General features: G+C 42.2%; 1 protein-coding gene across 6 annotated transcripts; it reads left to right on the forward strand.

Moving 5' to 3' along the window:
• Positions 1-100: 100 nt before the first annotated feature.
• kiaa0100 (KIAA0100 ortholog) lies at positions 101-25,390 on the forward strand. 6 transcript variants are annotated; one of them, XM_023351174.1, is made up of 41 exons: positions 101-204; positions 716-841; positions 922-1,048; positions 2,156-2,205; positions 2,313-2,454; positions 2,571-2,689; positions 2,787-2,847; positions 2,930-3,125; positions 3,784-3,907; positions 4,014-4,138; positions 4,232-4,299; positions 4,378-4,514; positions 4,682-4,836; positions 5,350-5,543; positions 6,663-6,963; positions 8,136-8,341; positions 8,864-9,893; positions 9,970-10,161; positions 11,287-11,489; positions 11,632-11,750; positions 11,835-12,058; positions 12,134-12,324; positions 13,589-13,688; positions 13,820-14,019; positions 14,551-14,848; positions 14,938-15,095; positions 15,614-15,820; positions 15,979-16,078; positions 16,704-16,886; positions 17,470-17,591; positions 17,682-17,837; positions 18,602-18,723; positions 18,804-18,984; positions 19,059-19,145; positions 20,363-20,371; positions 20,636-20,746; positions 20,839-20,974; positions 21,755-21,879; positions 21,960-22,061; positions 23,446-23,580; positions 23,859-25,390. In XM_023351174.1, exons 2-41 carry the CDS (start codon positions 771-773, stop codon positions 24,042-24,044), a joined length of 6,753 nt encoding a protein of 2,250 aa, XP_023206942.1. In that variant the 5' UTR covers positions 101-204; positions 716-770; the 3' UTR covers positions 24,045-25,390. The 6 variants fall into 6 exon arrangements, with proteins under 6 accessions (XP_023206942.1, XP_023206947.1, XP_023206946.1 ...); XM_023351179.1 differs by having other exon boundaries at positions 4,718-4,836; XM_023351178.1 differs by having other exon boundaries at positions 2,930-3,116.
• Positions 25,391-26,524: the final 1,134 nt, after the last annotated feature.

Here is a 26,524-nt window from a genome sequence, read left to right on the forward strand (position 1 = left end):
ATAGAATATGGCTGAATAGCATAAAATAAAGAAAAGAAACATTATCAGTGAGAAAGTTCCTGCATCGTGTCAAGTGACCTGCCAGCTGAGCAGAGCAGAGCCGTGTTTACCCTGCCTGCCTGCCTGCGCAGTCATCTGTCAGTAAAGCCGCTCTCTCTGCGGCATTATGCAGGGGCAGCCCGCTGCCTCAACGTGTCGGGCTGGGTAAGCACGCCAATCAAAGACTTTCAGCCAGAGCAGACCACAAACACATCCAGCGGCTCCTAAAAGCGACGCTAATTTGTTCTTTTCCAGCATCGCCGCTGTTCTGTTACTGTTAGCGGTAGCGTTAGCACGCTAACTCGTTAGCTCTGACTTGCTATTGATTTTACTTTGGGGTGACGCGGCGAGAAAAGTGGGTTTAACTGTTGCCTGTGCCGGTGGTATGTTTCAAAGATGTCCCCTCGCGTTACTGACTCGCGTTTCTTCGTGTTACTAACAAGTGTAGAGGCAGCAGGTTTCGGTAAATGCTTCCACATCATTAGCTAACTTCTCAAAGTTTACGTGCTATGTGGCATTCCTCTCTAGAACTACTTTAGCGATATTAGCGCAGTGCGGCTCTTCCTCAACGCAAACCTGCCGCTAAACCTTTGGAGAACGTGTGACGGTGACGACTCGTGTGTCCCACTTTGCGGACTTTCGGCTAATGACACCGTTATGTCTTCCTCTTTGACAGCAGCTGGTAGATAAGCGGGCAGCCGCACTCAATGTCCAACATTTGGGTGTGAACAATGTCTCTCCTCCTAGTATCCTTTCTTCTAATCCTCCTGTCGGGGGTTGTGCTGTTACGTTTCCTGTTCAGGTGAGCCCTGCCATGTTTTCACTGTTAGAACTTGAAAGAGCTGCTCTAACTGTGTGGCTGTTGATATATATATTTTTTAGATGGCTGTTCTGCACCTTGGCGGTCCGATTCTTCCGGGCTGCGCTGAACGCAGAGCTGAAGATCAAATCAGTAGGGCTGTTTTCCGTCAAAGGAGTCAGTGTCCAGTTTCACCCCCAGCACACTCTGGTAAGAAAAACATGACATTCAAATCATGAATTCCTGTCAGGAATGCAGGTGAATCTCATTAAGTTTTAGCAATTACTGAAAAGTTAGTTTATTTCACTTACAAATTCAAAAAGGTTATGCTCTGTCCTACAGATATATTATTACATACAACTTGCTATTGTTAATTCTAGGGCTGAAACGATTAATCGTAATACATTGATCATTTAAATAATCGTCAACTAATTTAGCAATGAATTAAGCGTTAGCAGGAGTGTACAGACTCAAAAACAGCCAATTTGCTAAAAGAACGACTTACTCTGACCTGTAATTAAGCCAAATCTGCACAAAAATATATACATTTTCCACTTAAGATGGGGAAGGGAGGGGGGGGAATTAAAAAAGGAATTTAATTATTTGTTTGTTTGTATCTTTTACTGTATTTCTAATATTGTGTAAAATCTACAGAATGTGCCAAATGTTTTATCCGATTAATCATTGAACAAAAATGGTTAGTTGCAGCTCTGGTTAATTTTACTCATTATATCTTACATCCAATGAGTTTTTTCAGAAAATTAGTTAATGCTAGCTCATCTTCATTGTTGTCTGCCGTTTCTGTTGACTGACCTCACAGATAGAAACACAAATTAGTCTGTGATTTTAGGCTCTTCAAGCCTTTAGTCATTGTCCAGACAGTTATTTTTCAATAGTTTATTTTATTCTATTACAGCATAAAATGAAAATGTTTTCTTTTTTCCTTTTAATTTTTTCCTTCCACATAGTTTCCATGCTTGGCAGGGGAATTTATTTTGCAGAGACCATTTGTGACTGACTTAATTGTAAAATGTGTTAATGGCTCTCTTTGCAAGTTAGCTGTTAGCTATAGTCAGGAAAAATAAACAAAAATTAATGTTTGAATATCCATTCTGCGTGTGATGAATTGATGTGTTCCACTTTTCAAACTAAATCACTCAAACCTTTCTGACTTTTCTGTTATTTTCTAATTACTTGAGCTGCACCAGTGTAGTAAATACCAAGTTAAGTTATCGCAACATGCTACAGAATAAAATAGAAAATGCTTTCTTGGGAAATTGCTGAACTTTTATTGCGATTCTCATTTTCTCTGGTCAGGAAATCGACAGGATTTGGTTGTCGAGCAGACTTCTGAACCAGGACTTACCGTAAGTTGGCCTGCTCTGTTTTTGTAACTTTACAGCAAAAAAATAATAATAATAATTTAACTACTAAATAATAACTGCATCAGATTGAGATCAGTGTTTGTCTACAGGCGATACCTAGCGCTATGCGTCGGTGACACCCGAGTCAGGTTCGACCTTCAAGTACCGCTGGGCCCACTGCTGAAGACCGGTCATGGAAAAAAGACAAAGAAGACTTCAGTCAACCCCAAAACGCTCCGCTTTCTGTCCCAGGTATGAAGACGGCCTACGTCCGTCTGACTTCTTCTTCTCTGTCTTCTTTTGGCTTTTTCCCTTCAGGGGTCGCCGCCACTTAGCTTTGTCGTTTCCTCTATGTTTTTTCCTTCCAGCTGCTGTCCTTCCACGTCAGCTCAGTCAACGTGATGGTGCTGAACCTGGCTCTCTCCGAGTCGCTGTGGCACATGACGGTCACAGGCATCACCTTGTTACTTGACCATCAAAGTAAAAGGTGAGAATTTTCCCCATTTCTTTTACTAATAAGATTCAAAACAGAGAGGGGGGTAGAAAGTAAAAATACAAAACAAATTTTATTTGTTTGCTAAAAGGTTGGCGTGGGACTTCTCAGTGGGGCAACTAAGTAGTAAAGTTCTCAAAAGCAGCCAGTTGGTGAGTTTTGATTTATTTCTTTATGCTGGGTTTTTTTAAGGGTTTAATTGAGTGAGTGTTTGTGATGGTCTGTTTCCTGTAGGATATATGTTTGGCTGAGCTGGCCCTCAGCCTGCTGCTGTCGGGGGACGTGGCCCTACCAGAGATGAGGCCAGGCTGCCTGTCCCTCAATGTGAGGACGCTCACAGCAGAGCTGCATGAGGGCTTGTTCCTCAGCCAGCTCCTGATGTCGCCCAAGTCCCAGAAAAAAAAAGACCCTGCTGTATCTGGTGAGCAAGGTGTGTGTTGTTTTTTATTTTTTTTAAATGCTAAATGGGCATGTATTGGCGGACGTCACAGTGGGTTCAATTTATTACATTTTATACTTCTGTGTTGCATCCAGCAGAAAAGGCTCAACTTTACAGCTAGAGTTTGGAGAAAAACCAAAATAACATACATTAATTTAAGTTTATCTATTTGATTAGAAAAGAGAAGCTAGAAAATTCTAGTGGTGATCAAACCTTTGACTGTATCTAATCCAAAGGCTTTTGTTTACCTTTAGTAAAGGAAACTAACTGCATGTGTACATTACTTGTTTCACAGTTTTATTTGTTAAAATAAATTCTCCTAATCCACAGTAATGCAGTACTTTCTGTTCTGAAAAGAGAAAATACCAAACAAATACAGTAAAGCTACCGGTTGTAATGTGACTAAATGTAAGTCTGTTTAAACAGCACGAATACTTTTTAACTCACTCCCTATGATATGCACAATTTAACATCTTGCAGCTCTAGCCAACATTCAGCTGATTAGTAATCTAGTTCATGTATCGCACAGTTTAATATTTCACCGCATATTTTCTGCTGCTACATTTGCTTAGCAGACGTTCTGTCCAGATGCTCCTCGAGATTCTTTTGTTTTTTGGATTTATTTAAACCCGATCCCTTTTCCTGTCAGAGTGCGACGACGCTGAATTCATCCGCACCGAGACGGTGGAAAAGTTTCACCAGCTGCTCCCCCACAACGTCAACGTGGAGTTCGACAACACAAACGTGACCCTGTCCATGCACAGCCAGAAGAGGCGAGTCGGCGTCAAATTACAGGAGCTTACACCTCGGTATTATTTATCAGAGTCTAAATCAGTTTTCTCATCAATAAAACTTTTCTTTTTTTTCGGGACTATTCAGACACCTGAATTGGACTCTGAAATCTTTGAAGATGAGTTACGGACGCGACGACGAGCAGCTTCCCCTGAAGAGCTTCACTCCTGAGCTGAGTTTTCCTCAGAGCAGCCTGGAGCTCATCCTGGAGGGTCAGCTGGCCTTCCAGTGCTCTAAATAAGTTGTAAAAAAAAAAAAAAAGAAGCAATAATTAACATGTTTATTTTTTTGTTGTTTACTGTCAGATGGACTTCTTCTTTCTCAGAGCAGGCAGAGGATCCTTTGCGTGAACACGCTGAAGACGTTCCTGCAGGTGACCAGACGTCCGGCTCTCCATGTTCGTCTTGATCGTTGGGTTACTCTGCCTTTTAAACGGCTTTTGTCCCAACAGGTTACGTCCATTGACATCTCAGGGTCGTTCACAGTCAACACCTGCATCGTGCACTATCGCCACCAAGAGTTCTCCCATTGGTTGAATCTGTTTCCCTGGCAACAGCTGCTCCACAGAAAGGAAGCCCACAGAAAGAGGCAAGCTGCCAAACGATAATTAACAATCCCGGGTTTTTATTAGATCTCTTGACATTTATTAAACTCTTTGTTCTACCTTCTTTTTCCTTATCAATGTGTTTTTTTTTGTTTTTTTTTTTGCATCGTTCGCTCTGTTGTTTATCCCATTACCCTTCCGTTTTGCACAGTCCGTTAGATTATTTTCCCACCCTGGTCTTCCTCAGGCGTCTCCCCCACTTGGACGCTCCCGTGATGATCTCGTCCTCAGTGTCCAACGTCAACGTGTCCGTGCAGCTGGGGGACACCACGCCCTTCGCTCTGGGCTTCATCGCCGCTAACGCAGGTCCGTCCGCAGCACAGCATGTGATTGTTATATGGCTTTCATTTTCACTGCTGAGTCAGTATATTGCTGCTATTAACACTGTTTTTTATAACCCCAAACAACCTCCTGTAAAGGGACTTGTGAAATTTTCATACACTTTGAACTTTTTCACGTTTTGCCACTTTACACCAACAGACCTTTATGCATTAAACAGGAATTTTGTAGTAGACTGACATTTTTCCTGTGAAGTGGAGGAAAAATGATGCATGGTTTAGTTTTTCTACTGGCTTTACATCTTTAGAGACTGAAAAGTTTTTCATATTTCTTTTTGCAAAAAAGCCGAAACCCTGCCTGATAAAGAACATCTGAGATCAGAAATAAAAAAAAAAATCTTTTCACGTTGGACTAACGTCATTTATGTACAACAGAGGACCAAGAACTGTTCCCTGTGGTACACCATTGTTCTGCACACAGTAACTTGAAATTCCTAGCATTCTGATAGACCTGCTCTCACTTGTGTATTTATTTTTATAGAAGTGCAGCATCTTCTCGACCTCAAGGTCGACAACGACAGCTCAGATTCTCAGAACCTGCACCGGCGGGCCTCGCTGACCCTGGACAGCTTCTGGTGGAGAGTGGGTCAAGGCTCTCACATCCAGCAGGCTCCTCACCCGCCGGGTAAACACGTGTGGGGCGAAGCGCTAATTCTAGACACCTTAAGTCTCCAGGTAGGAAAACATAAATCATCACTTCTCATCAGTGCTTGTGCTTTGTAACTATTCAGACTTTTGTAATTGGAGTTGTTTACTTCTTTACGTTTCCCATATTTTTTTTTTCTTGTCTTGTCCTTGTGTTTACTTTGCTGTTTGGAGACATGTTTAGGCTTTTCTCTTTAGGTTAAAAAGCATAGTGATACAACTTAATAAACACTCACAAGATGGTAGTTTAATTTTTCAGTCCCTCCAGGAAGTAACGATATTCTACTAATACAAATTCACTCGTCATTTGCTAATTTTGCACAGACTTGCAATTTTCATCGCAACTTATCTGCAAACTTTAACATTTTCTGTATGTCCAGTTGTTGCACTCGGCTGAATGTTGACCCGTACCTTTGTCCCCTTCTAATTTAACTTCCTGTTTCAGAAGTCTCTTGAAAGCCAAACCTGTAAGATGAAAGCACGTGAGACCCTAAACGATACATTTGTCTTTAATTTTTTATTATTATTTTTAAACCATTTTGAGGTATTTTATAAGTTTTGCTTATATCATATATGCAATTTGTTAACTTGAATGACCAATATGAAATTCTCCCTTTGCACTTTGATGACTTTATTTGTATTAGGGGATTTTAAGAAGGTATTTGAAAATGTTCTTTGGAGTTTTAACTATAAATATTAACCATGTTACACTGAACTGTTTAACATGGTTAACATGGCAACACTTTTGGGGACGATTGCAACTTTTTTGTAAGACAAGCATAAATAAAGCTTAAATTTGAAAAAGCTGCCGCAAAATCAGTAATTTTCAGGCCACAACAGTCAAAACAAATATCGCAACATTCTGGAAGGATGGATTTTTCTGACTTTTTTTCCTGGAAGCATTAGCAGCAGCCTTGCTGTATTTAGAGGTTTCTCAAAAAGTCTGCTGAAATTGAGTTAATTTCCAAAATTGAGCATTAACCTACAGTAAAAGTGATAAAGGGCTGAATTTGAACAATTATTGTTATGTTAATTATGTTAAGTTAATTTCAAACAGAAAATTTGTTAAAAAAATATATATATATAGCTTTTGTCTGAGTAGAAGTAGTCTGGTTTTAGTCATGAATATTCTCCCTTTCTTTGCTCCAGGGGAGTTTGAACAGACCCCAGTCCGCCTGCAGCAGCCAGCCTCCCAGCCTGAACGTGGAGTCCAGTCTGAAGGGTCTCCAGGTGGAGCTGTCGGAGACCTGCGCGCTGTGCCTCTCTCGCCTCCTGTCCCTCCTGCGGATTTCCGCTGACCCTCAGCCTCACCTGCCAGACGTGACGCCCGACTCGCCCTCTGGAGACGAAGCCGTCAAGTCAGGCCACTCCTCCTCACAGCCCGGCCTGCTTTTTAAACTGGACTGCTGTCTGGACGATGTCAATGTGTTCACAGTCTCCAATGTGGCGGGTAAGAAGACTCTTCTTTGAGAAAAACAGTCACGAGTCAGACGTTTAACGTTACTCAGGTAGGATTCTTTAAGTAATTGGAAAAAAAGTGTGACTTCCTTTCATTTTAAAACTATAAACCAGATAAAAGTTGATTCCAATTTGCTTTGTTAAGGTGGGAGAGGCAACATTTCTAACTTTTGATCCCTTTTCTGTCACTATGAAACTTAAATTACTCACTATGTAGGAATAATATTAGATTATCTACCTTTCTTCTGCTGAGGAGGTAAATACTGGAATAATGTGAAATAAACCCAACACCTGATTTCTTCATCACTGTTGGTCTCATGGGCAAAACCTAAAAAAATACTTTAGGGATAGATTTAAAAACACAACTTATTTTAGAAAAATGTCATTTCAATTAATGCTACATGTTTTTTTGTTTTTTTTACCCTATTACTTCTTTTGAAAATACATAAGTGATCTCAAGATGTAGGTTTTATTTATTTGTATTTTCAACATTTATTTAACCAGTAGATTAAATAGTTACGTCCCCCCCCCCCCCCCCCCCTATTTAAATTTTTTTTGCAATGTTATCCTGCTCATTACAAACTGCACCTTAAAACTAATAAAAGAGCAAAGTTAGGAAAAATATGAGTGTGAAATTATTACATCTGCTTGCAGTAGCTGCTTCAGACAAAAGCATTTACAAAGAGATGTTTGTATATTTAAATGAGTAATAATAGTTCAAATTCAGACTATTATGTAGCTGATTCCAGAGGCAGATTATTTGAATACTTTCCTGCCACCTGAGTAGAAGCTTTTGTTGCATTCAGGAAGAACAAGTCTCGTAAATAAACACAAGAATTTCTCGTTCTTTTATTTTTGTAAAGGGATGTTCATTTGTGGATGTGAAAAAGTAAACATGCATGTTTGCTCTCAACTAAAAGACGATCAAGCAGCAGAATATCATGCAAAGTTGTCTATTAGAGTTTGAAGGACTGATGCTCCGAAGGGTAGATTCCATCAAGGACATGTTGGAGTTAACCAGTTGTGGACAAATTTGTCAAATCCAGCAAGCAGTAAACAGGAAAACTCGTTTATTGCTTGGATGTCATCGTTTGACTCAAATTTCAACCGTTTTCCCAGACTGATATCAGAGATCTCATCTCACCAGAGTGTGTTGTGTTTCAGGAGCCGTGTCTCTGCGCATGGACACCGTCAGCATGCTGAGCTCCGCAGAGAGCTCCAGAGTGTCTCTCCAGGAGATGAGCTTGTCTCTGGTGAAAACTCTCACTGAGAACATGGAAGCGTGCTGCCCCGCCTCCCAGGCCCTCAACCCCATACTCAAACTCACCGCAATAACCGTCTGGTACCACGTCACCACACCCAGCTTACAGGTAGCCACAGGTTTCTAACGATGCGTTTTCCACACCATTTTCCAGAAACAAGGCTAGTTTTCTGAGGCTAATTTATTTCAATTTATGGAAACTAAACTGGGGGAAGTCAGTATTTTTTCCTCTACCTGTGAGTTTTGTATGTCAGTACAGTACATGCCATGTATTATAAGGCTTAGTCGCTGTGACAGAATCATTGATTTTTTTGTGACTGGAACTCTTTGTCTCTTTTCTCCCACGCACTAAACAGCTGAATAAATAATCCTACTCAGTTGAATTCATACAAAACAGATTCCAGTTACACATATCCACATGACTTGACTTAGTTTTAAGCGGTTACTCTTAGACAATCTGGGAAATAAAGCTATGTTGCATGTCATTGTTACATTTTGGACTCGTTGGGCGTTGTGGATTGCAATTCTTCCTTTTAAATCACAGAAGCCTCATGAATTACTCAAGTTTGTTACGGTTAAATACAGCTAGAATGAACAGAGTACGAATGGTTGTATTTCCATGTCTGTACAGGTTCAGTGTGAAGACGAGCTGGCTGTAGACTGGGCTCCACAGGACCACATGGTCTTGTTCCAGCACATGACCGAAGCTCAGGCCTGTTGGCGTATGCTCCGTGGCGAACAGGAAGAGAACAGAGACGCCGTGCTGGGTCAGACCAGAAGCTTCTCCGTACGCCTGGAAATGGGTTCGACCCATTTGACGGCCCACGTCAGCGAGAAGAACTACATCCTCCTGCACACCAAGGCCTTCTCCCTTTCAAAGCACGCCGGCTCCATACACATACGCTCCCCTCTGCTCATCTTCAACTTCGACGGCAACAACATCGTCTCATTCAACGAGCTGGACGTGGAGACTCACGACGAGCTCACCGAGATGCAGCTGCACAGGGACGCCTTCCCGTTCCTAGCCACTCCCCACAACCGAGTCTGGGTCCTCACCTGCCCATCTCTGTCCGTGGAGTTCCCCTACCAGTACAACTTCTCCAAGACCTTTGACATGGCCATCGGCGTGCAGAAGTGGCTGAAGACTCTCCACCTCCCTCGGGGTCCGCCGCCATCCGAGCAACGGCTGCCTCCCGACCTCGTGTTCAAAATCAGCCAGTTCTCCTTCGTCTTCCTGGACGACGTCTTCGAAATCAAGCTGAGAGACAACTACGAGCTGATGAAAGACGAGAGTAAGGAGAGCGCCAAGCGCCTGCAGCTCCTGGACAAGAAGGTGGCAGAACTCAGGAAGCAGCACGGAGAACTTCTGCCCGCCAGAAAGATAGAGGAGCTGTACAGCTCGCTGGAGAAGAAGCACATAGAGATCTACATCCAGCGCTCGCGCCGACTCTACGCCAACACTCCCATGAGGAAGTCTCTGCTGACCTGGAACGTGTCGGACCTGGAGCTCGTCGCCCTGGCCGATCAGTGTTTTCACGGTCCGGAGAAAGTCAGAGAGCAGCTCAGAGACATCGACAGGATCAGTCCCTTCCCCCGAGACGGGCTACCTCTGGTGGTTCAGTGGTGTCGTGCTGTCAAGTTTAAGCTAGGCGCTTTTTTGGGTAAGTCTATCATTTAAAAAAATAACATTTAAATCAAAAAATTGAAAAACAAGTTTCAAACGTATTATGTTGTCAGTGAGAATTCGAGATTATCCCCGCTACCTGTTTGAGATCCGGGACTGGGAGCTGTCGGGACGTCTGATCGGGACGGAGCAGGACGGTCAGGCGAGGGCTCATCGCAAGCAGACCGTCCCGCTCGGAGCGCCGTGGGGAGATGTGACGGTCCACAGAAACATGCCTCCACTCAAGTTCTACTATGATTTCAAATGTAAGTCCTGCACATTTTTGTAGATCCTGTGAAAATTATTAAATTATTTTTAGGTCAAAAAGAAAGTATTGTTTTGTATTCCTATAACAAAATTCATTCTCACTGTCCAAACTTTGACAGTATTGTTTTAATTTATTCGGTTGTAGGCATAAACTAATTACAGTACATTCTCACTGTATGATGATAATAAAACTAACAGGTTTTTTTTCCCGCAAAAATTTTAATCTAAATTCTACAATGCGCGCCACTAAGTAAAAAGTTAGTTACGCTAACCATAAACCACTAATCATGAACAATAGATCCAATAGCACTAATCAACATGGTATTCAGTGGACGCTAATGCTAAGCCACTAAATTCAACAATGTTGGTTGGTGTTTAGCGGGAGCTATTGCTGTAGCGCTAAATTCAACCATTTGTTGATAGCTTGTGTTACATACGTAGTACATCGCCCTCAGCAGGGTCAAATTGGTCATTGCACACCTCACTGTGTGGTTGCATCTCAGAAAGTGACCAAAACTTCAACACAGACATCAAACTCCTTTTCAATGGAAAGTTTTCATAGCAGTCAAGTAATTTTGTGCTTTAGAATTTATTAAGAAAAATTAATTTAGCAGAAGAGAAGTGTGCTAAATGTTTTCAAAGTTAGCAAAAATGTTAAAGCGCTAATCAAAAGAATTAGCTGTGCTATTAGCGCATCGGTGCATCACTGCTAAAATATATAATCTAATTCCTTTTATTTAAAGCAGAGCAACATTTATTACTAATATTACTAAAACCAATGAAACACTGTAACACATTGATTAAGAAAGTTATTATATTTAGTTGTTTAATATTTGATGCGTAGAGTTCATCAGAAGCTAAATAAACACCACGAGTTATACTGTGACAATATTAGTCATTTTTACACTTCTGTTCGTCAATCCCATATGTAAAATGGGACTGATATTAACAACCAGTATAATTTCCTTGTTTTTGCTGGTCTTGTTTTTTTTTTAGTGTTGAAAGGGTAACAAGATATATGTAATATACATAATTATTAAATATAATACAAGGAAATTCGTCACCAGCACAGAATGATGCCATAACATTTTCTTCTGGTTCTGATTAAATCGCTCTCTCTGCAGCCAACATCTCTCTGTATACCATCGTGTGGGGGCCATGTTGGGACCCTGCCTGGACGCTGATTGGGCAGTCGGTAGACCTGCTGACCAAACCCACAGCCGATCCGTCTCCCCCTCTGGCCTGGTGGGACAAAAGCCGTCTGCTCCTGCACGGACACTGGCTCATGAACATCGAGCACGCCAACCTGCATCAGCTGGCTACCGAGGTGAAGCAACTTCTTCTTTATGTCTTTGCTTGACTCTACTGATGTCATTGAGATTATTTATATGTTTTTGAATATTTCCTCAATTCTTTCTATTGTTTTGAGTGTTTCTGTTTTAACACAATCGGTGTTTGGGCTTTCCCAGGATCCGTACAACACAACCGAGAACTTGCACTGGGAATGGACCAAGCTGAACTTCGACTGGAATCCTGGGGAGTTCGTGTTTAAAGGGAATTTGGACGTAAACGTCCGGACGGCATCAAAGTAAGCAGCAACACTTGGAATGAAATCTATTCCCACATTCATAGATAAGATTTTAACAAATAAAATCCCCGCTTTCCATTCCAGGTACGACGACATCTGTTTCCTGCATTTGCCCAACCTCTGCATGACCCTTGATCTTCAGTGGCTTTGCCACGGCAACCCCCACGACCACCATGCGGTCATGGTCTGCTGCGCCGAGAACATCGCGGACGTGACCTCGGGACAGCCTCACGACTCCTACCGAGCTTTTCGCTCTGAAAACCTCAACCTCTCCATCACAATGGACCTCAATCAGAACTGCTCCACTGGTGTGTGTGAGAGCCGTCGAACCTCAAAGATGAACCTACGGCATGTTTAAAGACGGCATTCATCTTGTCTTCTAGAACCTCCCGAGCCTCGAATCTTGCTGTACAGCAGCACCCTGCGCTGGATGCAGAACTTCTGGGCCACCTGGACCAGCGTTTCTCGACCGATCTGCAGAGGCAAGCTCTTCCACAGCCTCAGGCCGGTCCGCAAAAAGCTGGGTCAGCACTACAAGCAGATGTCCTACACAGCCGCCTTCCCTCAGCTGCAAGTGAGGTTTTGATTATTTCCCTAAAGCTGCCCGACGACAACGGTGTTTTATCGGTCAAGAGGCCGAATTGATATCCACTTGGGTGATAGTCGCCATAACGATTCTTGTTGTTCAGTGATGAAGTTAGTATTGTTTTTCAGAAATACTCATTTAGCTTGAAACAAAATTGATTCATTGTGCTTAACATTTCAAAGTGCTTAAAAATTTTCTTTAGATACAAAGTCTTCAAGGCCCAAAGTGCCATAATTCAAAGTTTTAATGGGCGCCACATATAAATGCATCAAATAAGTACTTATATGTTTTAAACATTTTAAATTAAATTAGAAATAAACACACTGCATAATGTGACTTATCTTTATACCTGTACCAGCTCTCACATGGGTTTAAAGCTTTTATATGCATGTAACTTTTATAAACAGTATTTTTTTTTTTTACATATTTGTTAGAACTGTCATCATGTCATGAGAGTATAGTATGAAACAGATATGTGAATAAATGTAGCTCTTCTACCTCCTCTTGATAGCACAACTTGATCAGAAACAACCAATCAAAGCCAGGAGGAAGGTCTCAGCGCTGTCAGTCACCCTCGTCTACATGCTGCTCACACCCTCCCCCTCTCTGCTTGGCAGAAGCCTATTGTAAATGCTAAGGCTAGCTGATAAACAGATGCAAAACTCTTTGGAAATGTGTCAGGACTGTTAGCGGAGGTGTTTGGGATCATAAACACCACCTGGAACAGAAAGTTTTTTCTTTGCCATTTACACATTAAGCAGTACGTACCGGAGCACTAAGACCCTCTTCCTGGCTCTGATTGGTTGTTTCTGACCAAGTGGTGTATTTCTGAAGATGGCAGTAGGACAACAGGGAGGAAGAAGGAATAACTTTTTTCACAATTGATCTGTCTCATGGTGACAGAAATATGTACGAAAACATATATTTTTTAATGAAAGCTACCTAGTGCATCTTTACCTGGGTTCAGAAAACGTCCAGTCTTCTTACACTTCATCTAAAAAACTCAGAGTTTCATAATTCATTTCTTGCCGACCATCCAAACAAAGGAACCTACATCTTTCTTCTTTGTTCTGCAGACAAGCTTTTTGTTATAAGGAGTTAGCTGTAGAACCAGAATATTCTTAACTTCTGTTCCGTGTGACTTCGAGACAGTTGAGCCCATAACTAGTTTTTTTTTAGAGGCTTAAACCCACAAAAAGGTTTCAAACATCTGTATTTAATGGGGTTCATGCATGTATTGTTTATTCCTCAGGTGCATTACTGGGCTTCCTTTGCGCAGCAGAGAGGAGTCCAAGTGGAGTGCAACAAAGGTCACGTCTTCACTCGTGGGACTCAGAGACTCATCCCACAGGGTAAAAAGCATCATGGGATTTAAAACAAAAAAGCTTTTCTGTTTTTTTTTCTCAGACTCTGCACACAAAGCTACCTTATTTGTATATTTTCATTTTTTTTTAAAGCCAACTCTCGTGTGTTGCTCTTGCAGCCGGCACTGTGATGAGGAGGCTGATCTCTGAGTGGAACGTGACTCAGATGGTGAGTGAGCTGTCTCAGGTGACGGTTCACCTGATGGCCTCCACCTGGGACGAGACGGCCGACCACCAGATGAACGCTCAGGTGAAGAAGACTCACCTGCTCAGCCTGTCGTCGCTTAGCTACCAGCGGCAGAGCAACCGCATGGAGGAGGTAACGGCTGGAGCCCATTTTCGGTTTTTCATGGGCGGGCGATATAGGCTTAAAATTTTATCACGATATTTTGTCAAACTATTGTGACACCAGTAAAGGTGATGATGAGAACTGCTTATTTAGTCTTTTGTAGGAAATTGTATGACTGTGATTGTGTGTCACAACAATTATAGCCCCTCAAACAGACACACTGCTCTTGAAAAACATTCCCATTTTGTAATTTAGCTTTTTTAGGACACCGGTCACATAACGAAGTATGATTTGTATCACTAAACTGTACAGGATATTTTCAGATTTATTGGTATTTACTGGTGTTTCAATAAACAAACAGTGGAGAAAATAGTAAAACGGATGATACAGACAATGCGGACAATTTTTTTTTTACTTCATTACTTGGAATTTATTGCGACAGCAATAAACCAGGATTCTTACCATGACAAATATCACGATAAACGTTAAACAATACGATAAGTACCCATTCTTGTTCAAAAAGTCAAACAATAATGTTTGTTTGTGTGTAATTTTCGACAGGAAGTGAACACAACAGATGAAACAAATGCCTCTTACACTCACAAACTGCGCCTGGTGGACCTCCGTGCGTCCTGGACGACCATAAACAGAAACATCGCCTTCGGGCTGTACGACGGTTATAAAAAGGCGTCCGTGTTGAAAAGGAATCTCTCCACCGAAGCTCTGAAGGGTCTGAAGATCGACACACACCTGCAGACGAAGAAACTCAAGCGTTCCCCCTCCAACTACTCCCCGACCGCGGCTCTCGTCACTCCGGTCGTTCCCGCCGCCAATCGAGTAGAGAAAAGTCAAAACGAAGGTGAGCGTTCCCAGCCGCTGTGACGGCGACGATCTCCGTCGGGGGATCGGGAATGGCTCACCCGGATCTGTTTCTTCGGTGTTTTGCAGGAACGTCGATGTTGCAGAAGCTGATCGAGGAGACGGACAAGTTTGTGGTGTTTTCCGAGGAGGACTCTGGAGTGAGCGACCAGCTGTGCGGCATTGCTGCCTGTCAGACCGACGACGTGTTCAACCGTAACTGGTTCATAGAGCTGGTCAACTGTCAGGTAATCGCTCTGACGCTGCGTTCAGGAACCATCACGGTTCTAACAGGTCTCTGATGTGACCAAAGTGTTTTCCAGGTTTGATAAAGCATGGAATAACAATAAAAGATGAAATAAATAAATAAATGTTTTATTTAATTTAACCACAAGCTGCCATATAGCAGACTGGTGTCAATTACAGTATTTCCACCATGTAGGCCTTCCATGTATTTCCACCAACCAGGGCTTATGATCTTTTAAGTTTATCAGAACTGATCGAACTGCTTTTATGACCACATGTCAGAAGATTACAAGATTTCTGTTCATCCAGGTTTTGGGCAGCCAAACCACAGAAACTTCAGCACCCAGTTAGGAAATATTCTGGGTAGGGGTGCTCCGATTACAGTTTTCTGGCCGATCGTCGATCTTTTAAAAAGCCTGGCCTGCCAAATATTTATTTCATCTAGTGAAACCTTGTCCAGCTCAGAGACAGTCTTGGGCGTTACCACAACATCAGTCTGAATGCGATTATCTTCACCTAGATGATGCTGCGCGGCACAGAAACAGCCGGCTGCGTGCTGGTGTCTGCAGCCAAGGCCCAGCTGCTGCAGTGCGAGCACCACCCAACCTGGTACAGCGACACGCTGAAGCAGAAGACCACCTGGACCTGCCTGCTAGACGGCATGCAGTACTTTGCCACCATGGAGCTGAATCCCTCTGAGCAGGAGGACCGGCAGCTGTGGCTGGAGGTAGGCTCTGCTCTCAAGAGCAAAAGTAAACGGTGTGTGGCCAAAGGGCGTCATTTGAGTGGCTATGCATATTCTGCTAAACACTGCTTCCAAAAATGCTGGGATTGCAAATTTTTGGACAGCATCTTTAATCTGTGGTTTTTTTTTTTCTTGTTTAGGTGAAAAACATTGAAGAGCACAGGCAGCGTAACCTGGACTCAGTGCAGGAGCTGATGGAGAGCGGCCAGGCGGTGGGAGGGATGGTCAGCACCACTACAGGTACGGAAAGACTTGATTGTGCTTCGAGTTATTAATATCTGTATCAGTCCCAATATTGAAAAATAAAAACCTATTCAGGCTAATTCTTTGTGGTCTGAGCGATGTCAGACTTGTCTATTTATTTTACATTATATTTAGAATTCATAATTGCACTTTCTGAACCATATGACTGAAAGTTTGATGCAGTTTATTTTTTGCATGTTTGACCAAGATGGTCAGCCTGTTGTTTCAGTTTCTCTGCTTTTTATTTTTCATTGTCTGTTACGCTCCATACTGCACTGATTGAAAAAGTTAAAGTTGTGTTGTTGTGGTTCAGAGTTATCAAATAAATTAGTAATTTAGTAAATTTATGCCTGTTTAAATGAAAGAAAAAAAAATAATTTTAAGTCAATACAGCACTATTCTGTTTTGTTCAGTATCGCCCGATAGTAAACTTTAGATATTAGTACTGGTAGTAAACAAAGAAAAAGAAAAGTGGATGGGTGCTTTCGTAACCATGCTACTAAAGTGTCTTCCAAATTCAGCAAATAATAGGAGTGAGAAAAGGAGCACATTTTTGGCTCCCGTATTCTCCGATTAGATTGAATTATGCTCGTATCAGACTGTTGAATTTTGCGTTTGGCAGACTGGAACCAGCCCGCGCAGGTGAACGAGTCGCAGCAGGTGCAGCGTATCATCTCGCGCTGCAGCTGCAGGATGCACTACATCAGCTACAGCCACGACATCAACCCAGAGCTGGCCACGCAGATCAAGCCTCCCGAGATGAGGAACAACCACGAGAAAGAGGACCTGCTGAAAAAACAGGCGGGTGTGTGTGATCACAGGAGCGGCACTGAAATCCAGCTTTATTATTTTCCAAATTCGACGTTGGTAATTTTATTGTATTTTTATTTTTGCACTTTTTTATTAACCCAAAAAGTGCATAAAATATGACAGACCAATAGCAGTTTGTTTCACAAATGAAACAAACTGCTGCGGTTCAACAGAACATTATTTTTACCAGATTGTAAAACGTGTTTCCTTCTCGTTTCTTTGAAGAACTCAAACATTATGTGCAAAAACTAGAATCCCATTTTTAACATAAAAGAAAATGTCCCTGTTAAAAAAGCTTTAGAGTAAAACACAATAAAAATACTTCTCGCATAAAAACAAACTATAAATAGTAGAAGCTTGTGCAGACTTCCATAATGATCAGGACGCTAAACACCACAGAAACTACTGTCTATCCTTCCTTTATCGCACATATCAGCTAATTCTGTGAAATTCCACATTTCATTGTGAATTTTATTTTGCACATTACATTCTGTGATTCCGTCAGCGTTTTAAGCATAATGGAAATCATGAGCACTGAAGGGAAAAAAAAAAAAATCTGTTAAATTATTTCTTTTCAGGTGCCGTGGAAACGTTCACTCTCATTCACCACGACCTGGAGATTTCCACGAACCCGGTTCAGTACGCCATGATCCTGGACATCGTCAACAACCTGCTGCTTCACGTGGAGCCCAGGCGCAAGGTGGGCAGGGACGTCAGCCGGCCGGGAATCTTTTTTTCGTCTTCTTCTCCTTTCTCCAGCATCCTGTGACGGTTTACGGTTCTTCTCCAGGAGCACAGCGAGAAGAAGCAGCGGGTTCGCTTCCAGCTGGAGATCTCCAGCAACCCAGAGGAGCAGCGCAGCAGCATCCTGCACCTGCAGGAGGCGGTGAGGCAGCACCTCGCTCAGATCAGACGCCTCGAGAAGCAGATCTACTCCAACATCAGGGTGAGCCGTGCCGCCTCGCTTTTGAACCCCCACAAAGATCAACAGTCTTATGGTTTGACATAGAAGTTCAACAAAAAATGAAGAGGGCAAGGTGGAAGTGGGATAACTTCATTAGTAGAAAGCACTTAACTGTATTCATGTATTTAAATGGAGCTAATTTGGGTTCTGACATCTCCCAACATATTTCTTGCTTATTTACCTGGTCTGTTTTTGTATTTCATATTGATAGTTGTTCAGTAAATTTAAAGTTGATTTGCTGTAAAAAGGGGGAAAATGTATTTATACAACCCTTTTCACAGGTAGAGACCACACAGTGGAACTAAAAGCATTAAAATGTGTGGAAAAAGTTCAACAAACATGAGTTTAGCTTTAGCATCATCACTGCTACTGTTCTGACAATGGAGTATTAGGGCCAAGCTAAGAAAAAAACAATCTTCCACAATCGTTTCAGCATCCTGCTATTGATAATAATCTTATGCTGATGTTTTAATAGATGAATTATTTCCTTATTTGTAAAACCAGTACTATAGTATAACTTCACAAAATGCTCAGTGTTCCTCATTTTATTTCAGTTATAAGACTGCTTTTGTGTGATGTTATTTTGGTAATATTCCGACTTTATTTTGGTAATGTTGCGACTTTATTTTGGTAATGTTGCGACTTTATTTTGGTAATGTTGCGACTTTGTTTCGGTAGTACTATAAATGGAAAGGAGAAATTCAATTGAACCAATGTGAATTATTTTAAATTCCACCTCCCTTTAGGCTCAAACCGACGAAGCGAACAGCGACGAACTGATGGACATCAACATGCGGCTGCAGAACCAGCTGAACCAGGAGAAGAATGACATGCAGATGAAGAGCGAGGAGCTCAACATCCTCATCAGGTCTCTCGTCAAGACCGACGGACCTTTCTAGCAACGAGCGGGAAACGGCTCGAAGTAAAAAAAATCTCTGTCGTTTTTAGGTGTTTTAAAGATTTCCAGCTGCAGCGGGCAAACAAGCTGGAGCTGCGAAAGCCGCCAGAAGACGTGGGTGTGGTGCGCAGGACGGAGATCTACTTCGCTCAGGCTCGTTGGTGTCTAACCGAAGAGGATGGGCAGCTGGGCATCGCAGAGCTGGAGCTGCAGAGGTTCATGTACAGCAAGGCGAGTAAAATTCACCATCTCCAGCGCTCGAGACGCCACAGAGGAACTAAATATCCACTTCTGGTTCTTTGTAGCTGAACAAGTCCGATGACACGGCCGAACATCTGCTGGAGCTCGGGTGGTTCACGATGAACAACCTGCTCCCAAACGCAGCTTACAAGGTAAATATGATCTTATAATTTCAGTAAAGGTAGTGAGAAGATATGAATAATTTACAGCTCTGTTAGGAGGTTAAATGCACTCATCATCTGCATAAATTAATGTCAAGTTTAAGGCTCTTATTAATTTTTCTAAGATATATGCTTTTTTTTTTCCTGGACGCACAGATTATCATCTTGCAATCCAAAAGTCGTGGGTTCGACTCTGCGTGTGACAAGTGAATGTGGCCTGTAGTTTGAAGCACTTTGCGTCACACAACAGAATGACTAGAACAGTGCTGGAAAAACTCAGCCTATTTAATATTAGACATTTTTAGAAACTCGCGATATATTGGCACTAACATCGGTATTGGATTTTTGAATTTATTGGCCTGATCTATACTAATATGTCTAAAAAGTGACTAATATCGGCCAATACTGATCTTAGTGCAGATATATTGTGCATACCTGCTAAATATTAGTGGTAGGGATGCATGATATGTCGGCGCTAACATCAATATCGGCCGATATTAGTCATTTTTTATTATTATCGATCAGATAAATAAAACCGGGGCCGATTACAAACAACCGATATTTATTAGCATCTTGTTGCCATTTGTTTCTGGACGGGAGAAGGTTGGCCATGTGGTGTTTATTTTGTCATGTGACAGAGTGATAGCGATGCAGCAAAGGATTGTGGGAGGTTTAATAGAAACAGAGAACCATTAGCAAAGGCCATGATGTGGTTAACATTTAACAGCCATTTGGGATCAATAAGGTATTTTTGACTTTTTTTTTTTTTTTTCTTTCAAGAAGTTGAAAGTAAAATATATAAATGTATAATATCTGTAAATATTATACATTTACAGATATTATATTATACTATCTGTAAATTGCTGACCAACTGCAGCAATTTTAAACATATTTAAAATGTTTTTATCAGATATTGATATTGGTCCAAATTTTTTGATCGGCGCTTTCCTAATAAGTTGAGAAGAGCCGTATGAATACATTTGAGCCACATTTGAAAGTCGCACCATTCGAACTAACTCTCCACGGTTGTGTGTCGCAGACGTCCTTCCACCCAGAAGTAAGAGATTAAATAAAGCTTTAAATGAACAGCATTCTTGCCAGTGATGAGTGCATGTAAACGTCTGACTGGAACACGTTGTACTGTTTTTTGTTTTTTTTTTTACTTTTGCTGTTTTCTCATGTATTTCTGCCTGGTTTCCTCCGTGCAGCGTGTGAGGGTACGTACTGAGGACAGACATGTCTGTGTTTGAACCCACCTTGTTTGTCTGGATGGGATCACTCCGCAGCTCCTCTGAGAGTTTTTACTGTGTCGCATGTTGAAAGCAACTAGCCGCATGTGTTCCTGATGTCTCACGACCGCGTTCACGTCATAATTCCCCCCCCCCCCCCCCCCCCCCCCCCCCCCCCCGTTTCCGTGGCGCACCTTTCCGACCCCGTCCAAGTCGCGTCTCAACGCCGCTGACCTCGTCTCGTTTTTCCAGGTTGTGCTTCGACCTCAGAGCAACTGCCAGTCGGGGCGACAGTTTGCCCTGCGAATCTTCAGCAAAGTGCGCCCCCCGGTGGGAGGAATCTCCGTGAAGGAGCACTTTGAGGTCAGAATCGCGTCACACTGCTGCTGCTGCTGCTGCTGTTGAAGCACATTTCTTGCGGTTTTGCTTTGATTGAGCCTCTCTGCTGTGTTCAGGTGAACGTGGTGCCGCTCACCATCCAGCTCATGTACCAGTTCTTCAAACGGATGATGGGGTTCTTCTTCCCGGGCCGAAACGTTGAAGAGGAAGACGTCACAGATGAGGAAGACAAGTCCAGAATGGTCACTACTGGTACGTCGCTTTGTGATGAAGGCAGTTTTTGTCTCTGTACAGAGTTTGTACGACTACTTGAAATCCTTGAAAATGCCTGAATTTTAAGGCTTGGAAAGAGCTTGATTCATGTATCAAGACCTTGAAAGTGCTTGATGTTCAGAACGGCATAGTTTTGTAATAAAGTGCATTCTAACATCCGATTAAAAGCCTAAATTAAAAAATTAGGTAAAGCCAGATATTTTCATCCACCTAATTAAAAGACACATTTTTTTCTGATTATTAATATTTTTTTGAAGGGCAGTTTTGTTTATGGAGACTTCATGATCCATTTTATTCATGGTTTTGTTTTTAAGTTCTTTTCATTTTCGTTGTATTGTTTTTAGTTGTCATTTTATTTTGGATAATTCAGATACAGTATATTCAATTTTGTGTTCTTTGCAAAATGAAAGTTTATTGATCTTTGAGAGCGTGAACTTGCACATATGTACCATTATCTATATATAGAAAATGCTGTCAAAACAACAATATAACCATTAATTGTGATAATTATTAGGACGATTTATTGTCTAGCAAAAATGATCCTAACTGTGTGGATCCTGCAGCAGACCAATCAATACCAGCTTCTATTTTCTCCATGCGCAGTGTTGAATTACTCGTGTGTTTTTGAGAACTGTGGTCTTGTGTGTGTGTGTGTGTGTGAGAGTGGCTCTGTGGTGGTGTTAGGTGTAGCCTTCAGTGTCAGGCAGAGGGCATGGTGCTGACACTAATACAGTGTGTGTGTCTGTGTGTGTGTCGCAGCTATCCCAGTCAAACCCCGGCCACTGTCGGAGGACACCATGGGCGCCATGGGCCCCAGTAAGAGCATCACCCAGGGACTGAACCGCACGGCAGGGGTCAGGAGGTCGTTCAGGAAGCCTCCAGAGGTGGGGAGTCGATTGTGAATTTAAGCTGTTCAGGAAGGAGAGAAAGAAACTAACTGATGGTGTGTGTGTTCTCCCCTCAGCATCCTGTGGATGACATCGATAAGATGAAGGAGAGAGCTGCTATGAACAATTCCTTCATCTACATCAAGATTCCCCAAGTGCCTCTGTGTGTCAGCTACAAGGTGGGTTTCACCTTTAACACTGAATCCACCTCAACTTCTCACATCAATCCGTTTATTTATTTTTAGTAGTTCTGTCGATTTTCAGATGCTGTCATGTTCTCAGTTCACAACGGTATCAGTTTGGATGTGGACCCGTTGTCACTAGATTCCCCCATCCACAACTCCAACATCTAAACCAATGACTACAAGTTTTGTCCCCCTTTTGCCTTTCCATTTTCATCTGCTCCCTTTCGAAGTTTCTCCTTCATTTTTAATGTCTAAAGCCCTTTTTGCACTGCAGGGTCTGGCCTGGCCCAGCCTGGCTCCGTTCGACCCGGTCCTATTGGCACTATGGCCCTGGTCGTTTTGCATTGGGCGGTATACAAGGGGTATGGGGTGCGGTGGGGAGGCTGTCACGTAAATTGAATTCTTGCTAAAGCTACCGAGACGATCTCCCCAGCGACAGCAGAACAGTTTCCTTCTTGGGTCTCCCGTCCAGCTCCTTCTGTATGCGCTTCGCTCGTCAGCGAGGAAGCTGAGGGAAACATTCACCCTTCAGGTCTTTCCCTCATCGAAGTTATGGTCTCTGAGCTGGACTCGGCTGCGGATTGCGGGATTTCCCCGCTTTAGCGGCGCCAAATGCGAAAATCCCCTCGTTCACAGCCTTACCGACTTCTGATCGGTTCAGTTGGAGAAATGTTATTTCCATTTACCACTGATATCTATGGCAGACGAGGCGATTGTAATCCCAGTGTAGCACAGAGCGCAGATTCATCATTCAGATCAACTTCAAAACCCTGAGATTATGATTATGTACAACTGATGCAGACCACAAAGTTGAGATATTCATTCTGCATTCCGCCGATAAATAGCTCATGATTTAGATGCAGACATCACATTTTATTATTTATATCCAGACTGTGGTGGGACCACAGTCTGTGTAGTTTTTTTGTTTTTTGTTTTTTTCAATGCGAGAAAAAGTTGCATATTTATCTGTTTAATCTGGTGACATGATGCGGATCGTTCCTTCAGTTTGTTTAAAATGATTTTAACCGAAAGAAACTAAAATGCAATTGAATATTCTGTCATTATCATTTAAAACCTTACAGGTAGGAATAGATTATGACAGGAATTTTATGACACCACATGTTAAAATGACAGACGCTCCTCTGACCCAGAGATCTAGGCTAACCAATTAACAGCTAACTCCAAACCAGCCCGGTCGGGCCGGCCTGATCGGAACCGCAGCTTTCGGGGCTCCAGCGAACGGGGCGGTACCGGGCTGGAAGTGCTAATGCAAAAACGATCAGCCCTGCTTTGAAGCCAGAACGGCCCGGGTCGGTCCGGGTCTGGCTGTGCAGTGCAAAAGGGGCTTAAATGTGTTGGATTTGTTTTTCCCCCTCAGGGAGAGAAGAGCAGTGTGGACTGGAAAGACCTGAACCTGGTTCTTCCGTGTTTGGAGTACCACAACAACACGTGGACGTGGCTGGACTTCGCCATGGCAGTGAAACGGGACAGCCGGAAGGCCCTCGTAGCGCAGGTGTCAACGCTTGCAAAAAATATTCACACCCTGTCTTCAACATTTCACAAACCTTAGTGTATTTTATTAGTTACTGTCTGCCAGTTTAGAACATAAAATGCTAAGATAGTTATAAAGTTGAAGGAAAATCAAACATTTTTGAATTTTACAATTTCAAGTGTATTAAAAAAAGTTAAATTGTTAGTTTTTTTTTCTTTCTTATTTAACATTTTTTGAAAGGTCCATGTTTGTTTTTGCTGCTTATCGTTCTTCATAAATGGCTCCATGTTGCTGCCTAGATGATAAAGGAGAAGCTGCGGCTGAAGCCGGCCTCCGTGGCGGAGCTGCGCGGGAAGGCGTCCGACGCCAAGACGGACAACAACCAGCAGCAGCAGGAGGAAGACGAGAAGGCCCGGCTCCTCATCGGCCTCAGCACCGCGGACAAAAGCTCCAGCAAGAAGAGCATCTTCAGCCGACGCAAGTGAAGAAAAAAAAAAAACCCCACACCCCTCACTGTCGCAGCTCCCTCTGAGGGACACCCCAATGTCACTCCAGCTTCTGGAACCACGTTGGAAGAGCGGGCAAAGCTTCTCCTGCAGTTTCACTGCATCACATGAGCCTGCTGAACTTGTTTTCGAAGGATCTCCATGGATATCTGGATGTCAAAATGACCAAATATGTGGTTTCGTGTTTTTTGTTTTTGTTTTGTTTATCTGTGTGCCAATTATAGCATTTCATACACTGGGCAGCTCTGATTTACGAAAGCATTTAACTGACAAGAGCTCGGAAATAAATTGAGGAGCGGTAAATTGGTAAAGCGAGAAAATGTAAAGCTTATCTCATTAAAATGAAACTTTGTCATTATAACGACACAAGTTTTATGTGAAGCGAGAAACCTTCTCATCTTAATATACTCGTTTTAGCGAGTTTGCATCTAGTTATAACATTCTCGTTTTAATGAGAAACTCAAGAAAGTCGTTCTTATTAGCAATAAATGTTCTCGTTTGGCATCTCATTACAACTAGAAAGGTTCATGTCTTACTTAACGAGATATTTTCTTGTTCTAACAAGAAACGTTCTCATTTTAACGTGAAGCGTTTTCCTTTAACAGGAAACATTCTCTCGACAACGTCTAAAAATCCCAAGAGGTTTTGCTGTTTTACCATTACAACTTTTCTTGTTAAAGGAGAAAATATTTTGATATATATATATATATATATATATATATACAATGTATTAAAAAAACGATGCTGCTCCTTAATTTCTCTCCCAGCTCCGTCAGACCGATGAACCAGATGTAATAAGTGTTTTGTTGCATTGAACGTAGCGAGGCAGATTCCTGCTCCTCTCCTGCTGGCTCAGGAACACCGCTGCAGATCCACCACACACACACACACACACACACACACACACACACACACACACACACACACACACACACACACCGCTTTCACTACTAACAGCTGGGATTCCATTCATTTCATGCTAAACCTAAATTTATCAGTGTATGTTTTACCATGTATGGAAGAAGCTGATCTGGGCTGCATGACTGTCACTGACATGAAGGCCGACATGTTTTCGATTTTTACTGCATCACTCAGCCTGCTGTTTTACTTTGACTTACCTCAGTGCAATTAATCAAGAAGAAAAACAACATCTTCGAGTACTTGATGGTTATGTTGAAAAAAAAAAAAGAGAAGAGTGCGTCTTCTGTAATTTTAACACTAAAGCACTTTTCATGCAAAGTATTTGATATTTTTGTAACCACGGTTGTTCTGTCACTTGTCTTGAACGTTTCGATTAAAGAGTAACGCAACAGCGGCTGTGCTCGCTTCCGTCCTGCCGGCTCCTTTTGTTTACATCGCGGTTAAAGTCGCTCGCCTCTCTCAGGGCTGATTGATCATCGACCTGACGCCGGCCAAACCCTCCATGGGGCCCTAGGCAAAATTTGGGTTTGGGGCCAACTAGTTCTGTTAACAATGTGGACTGGCTGCAATCAGCAGTCCGATCATTAGATCATTCACACACCTGCTATAAGTTTATTGCATCTCTGTTGGCAGTGCTGTTTACATTATATACATGTATAATATGGTACATTTACTGGCCAACTGATTTATAGACCAGTTGATTTCTGGGTGTCGATTTGCTAAATTTTGGGGGATCGTGATCTGCTGATACTTCCATGTGAAAATCAGTCTCTGTCCTTTTCTGCTCTACAGTGAGAGGTTTGACTGACAGACCAGGTCAGGTCTGAACGTTTGCAGTTAACAATATTCACCCCACTGTTGCCAACTCAGCGACTTTCTTGCTACATTTAGCCACTTTTCAGACAAAAAAAATGGATATCAGCCAAAATCTTAATTGGCAGGTCAGTCTTTTTAGAGATCGGTAACCAGGGATCAGACAGAAAACTACAATCTCTGCAGCCCTACACACTTATTCATGACATTCTTTGGTTAAATAAATTTCTCTTAAGCGTTACTCCAATAGCTAAACGTGTAATGTATATCAGGTGAGTTTTTCATCCCTGAGAATGTGGACCGGTACCGGTCCTGGACTGATTCTGAGCCTTCAAATGATTTTAACAAAACTTTCACATAACTTAGAAGTTGATGTAAAAATAATGTTTGTTTTTTTCACAAAATGATTTTGCTCAGCAGCCAACAACAAATCCCCAACTACAGCTTAGAGCAGCTCATCAATGTAGCAGCTAATTAGCCTGACGTAAAAACATTTTGGTAGACAATGTCAACCATTGAGAAGTTTTAATTATTATCAAACTTTATCAAAACAATACCTCAGAAATATACAGAACCAACCATGAGAATCAACTCATTTAAAGTTTAAACTCAGTTTCACACAAAGACCCGAGCAAAATGTTTGGCTGTAGAACTGGACCGCTCCAGGTCGCTATCAAGCTAATTTTCTATTAGCAGCTTTACAAATCTTTTACATTACATTACAT

This window comes from Xiphophorus maculatus, chromosome 18 (assembly GCF_002775205.1).
Source record: "Xiphophorus maculatus strain JP 163 A chromosome 18, X_maculatus-5.0-male, whole genome shotgun sequence".
In the NCBI taxonomy this organism is placed as follows: Eukaryota; Metazoa; Chordata; class Actinopteri; order Cyprinodontiformes; family Poeciliidae; genus Xiphophorus; species Xiphophorus maculatus.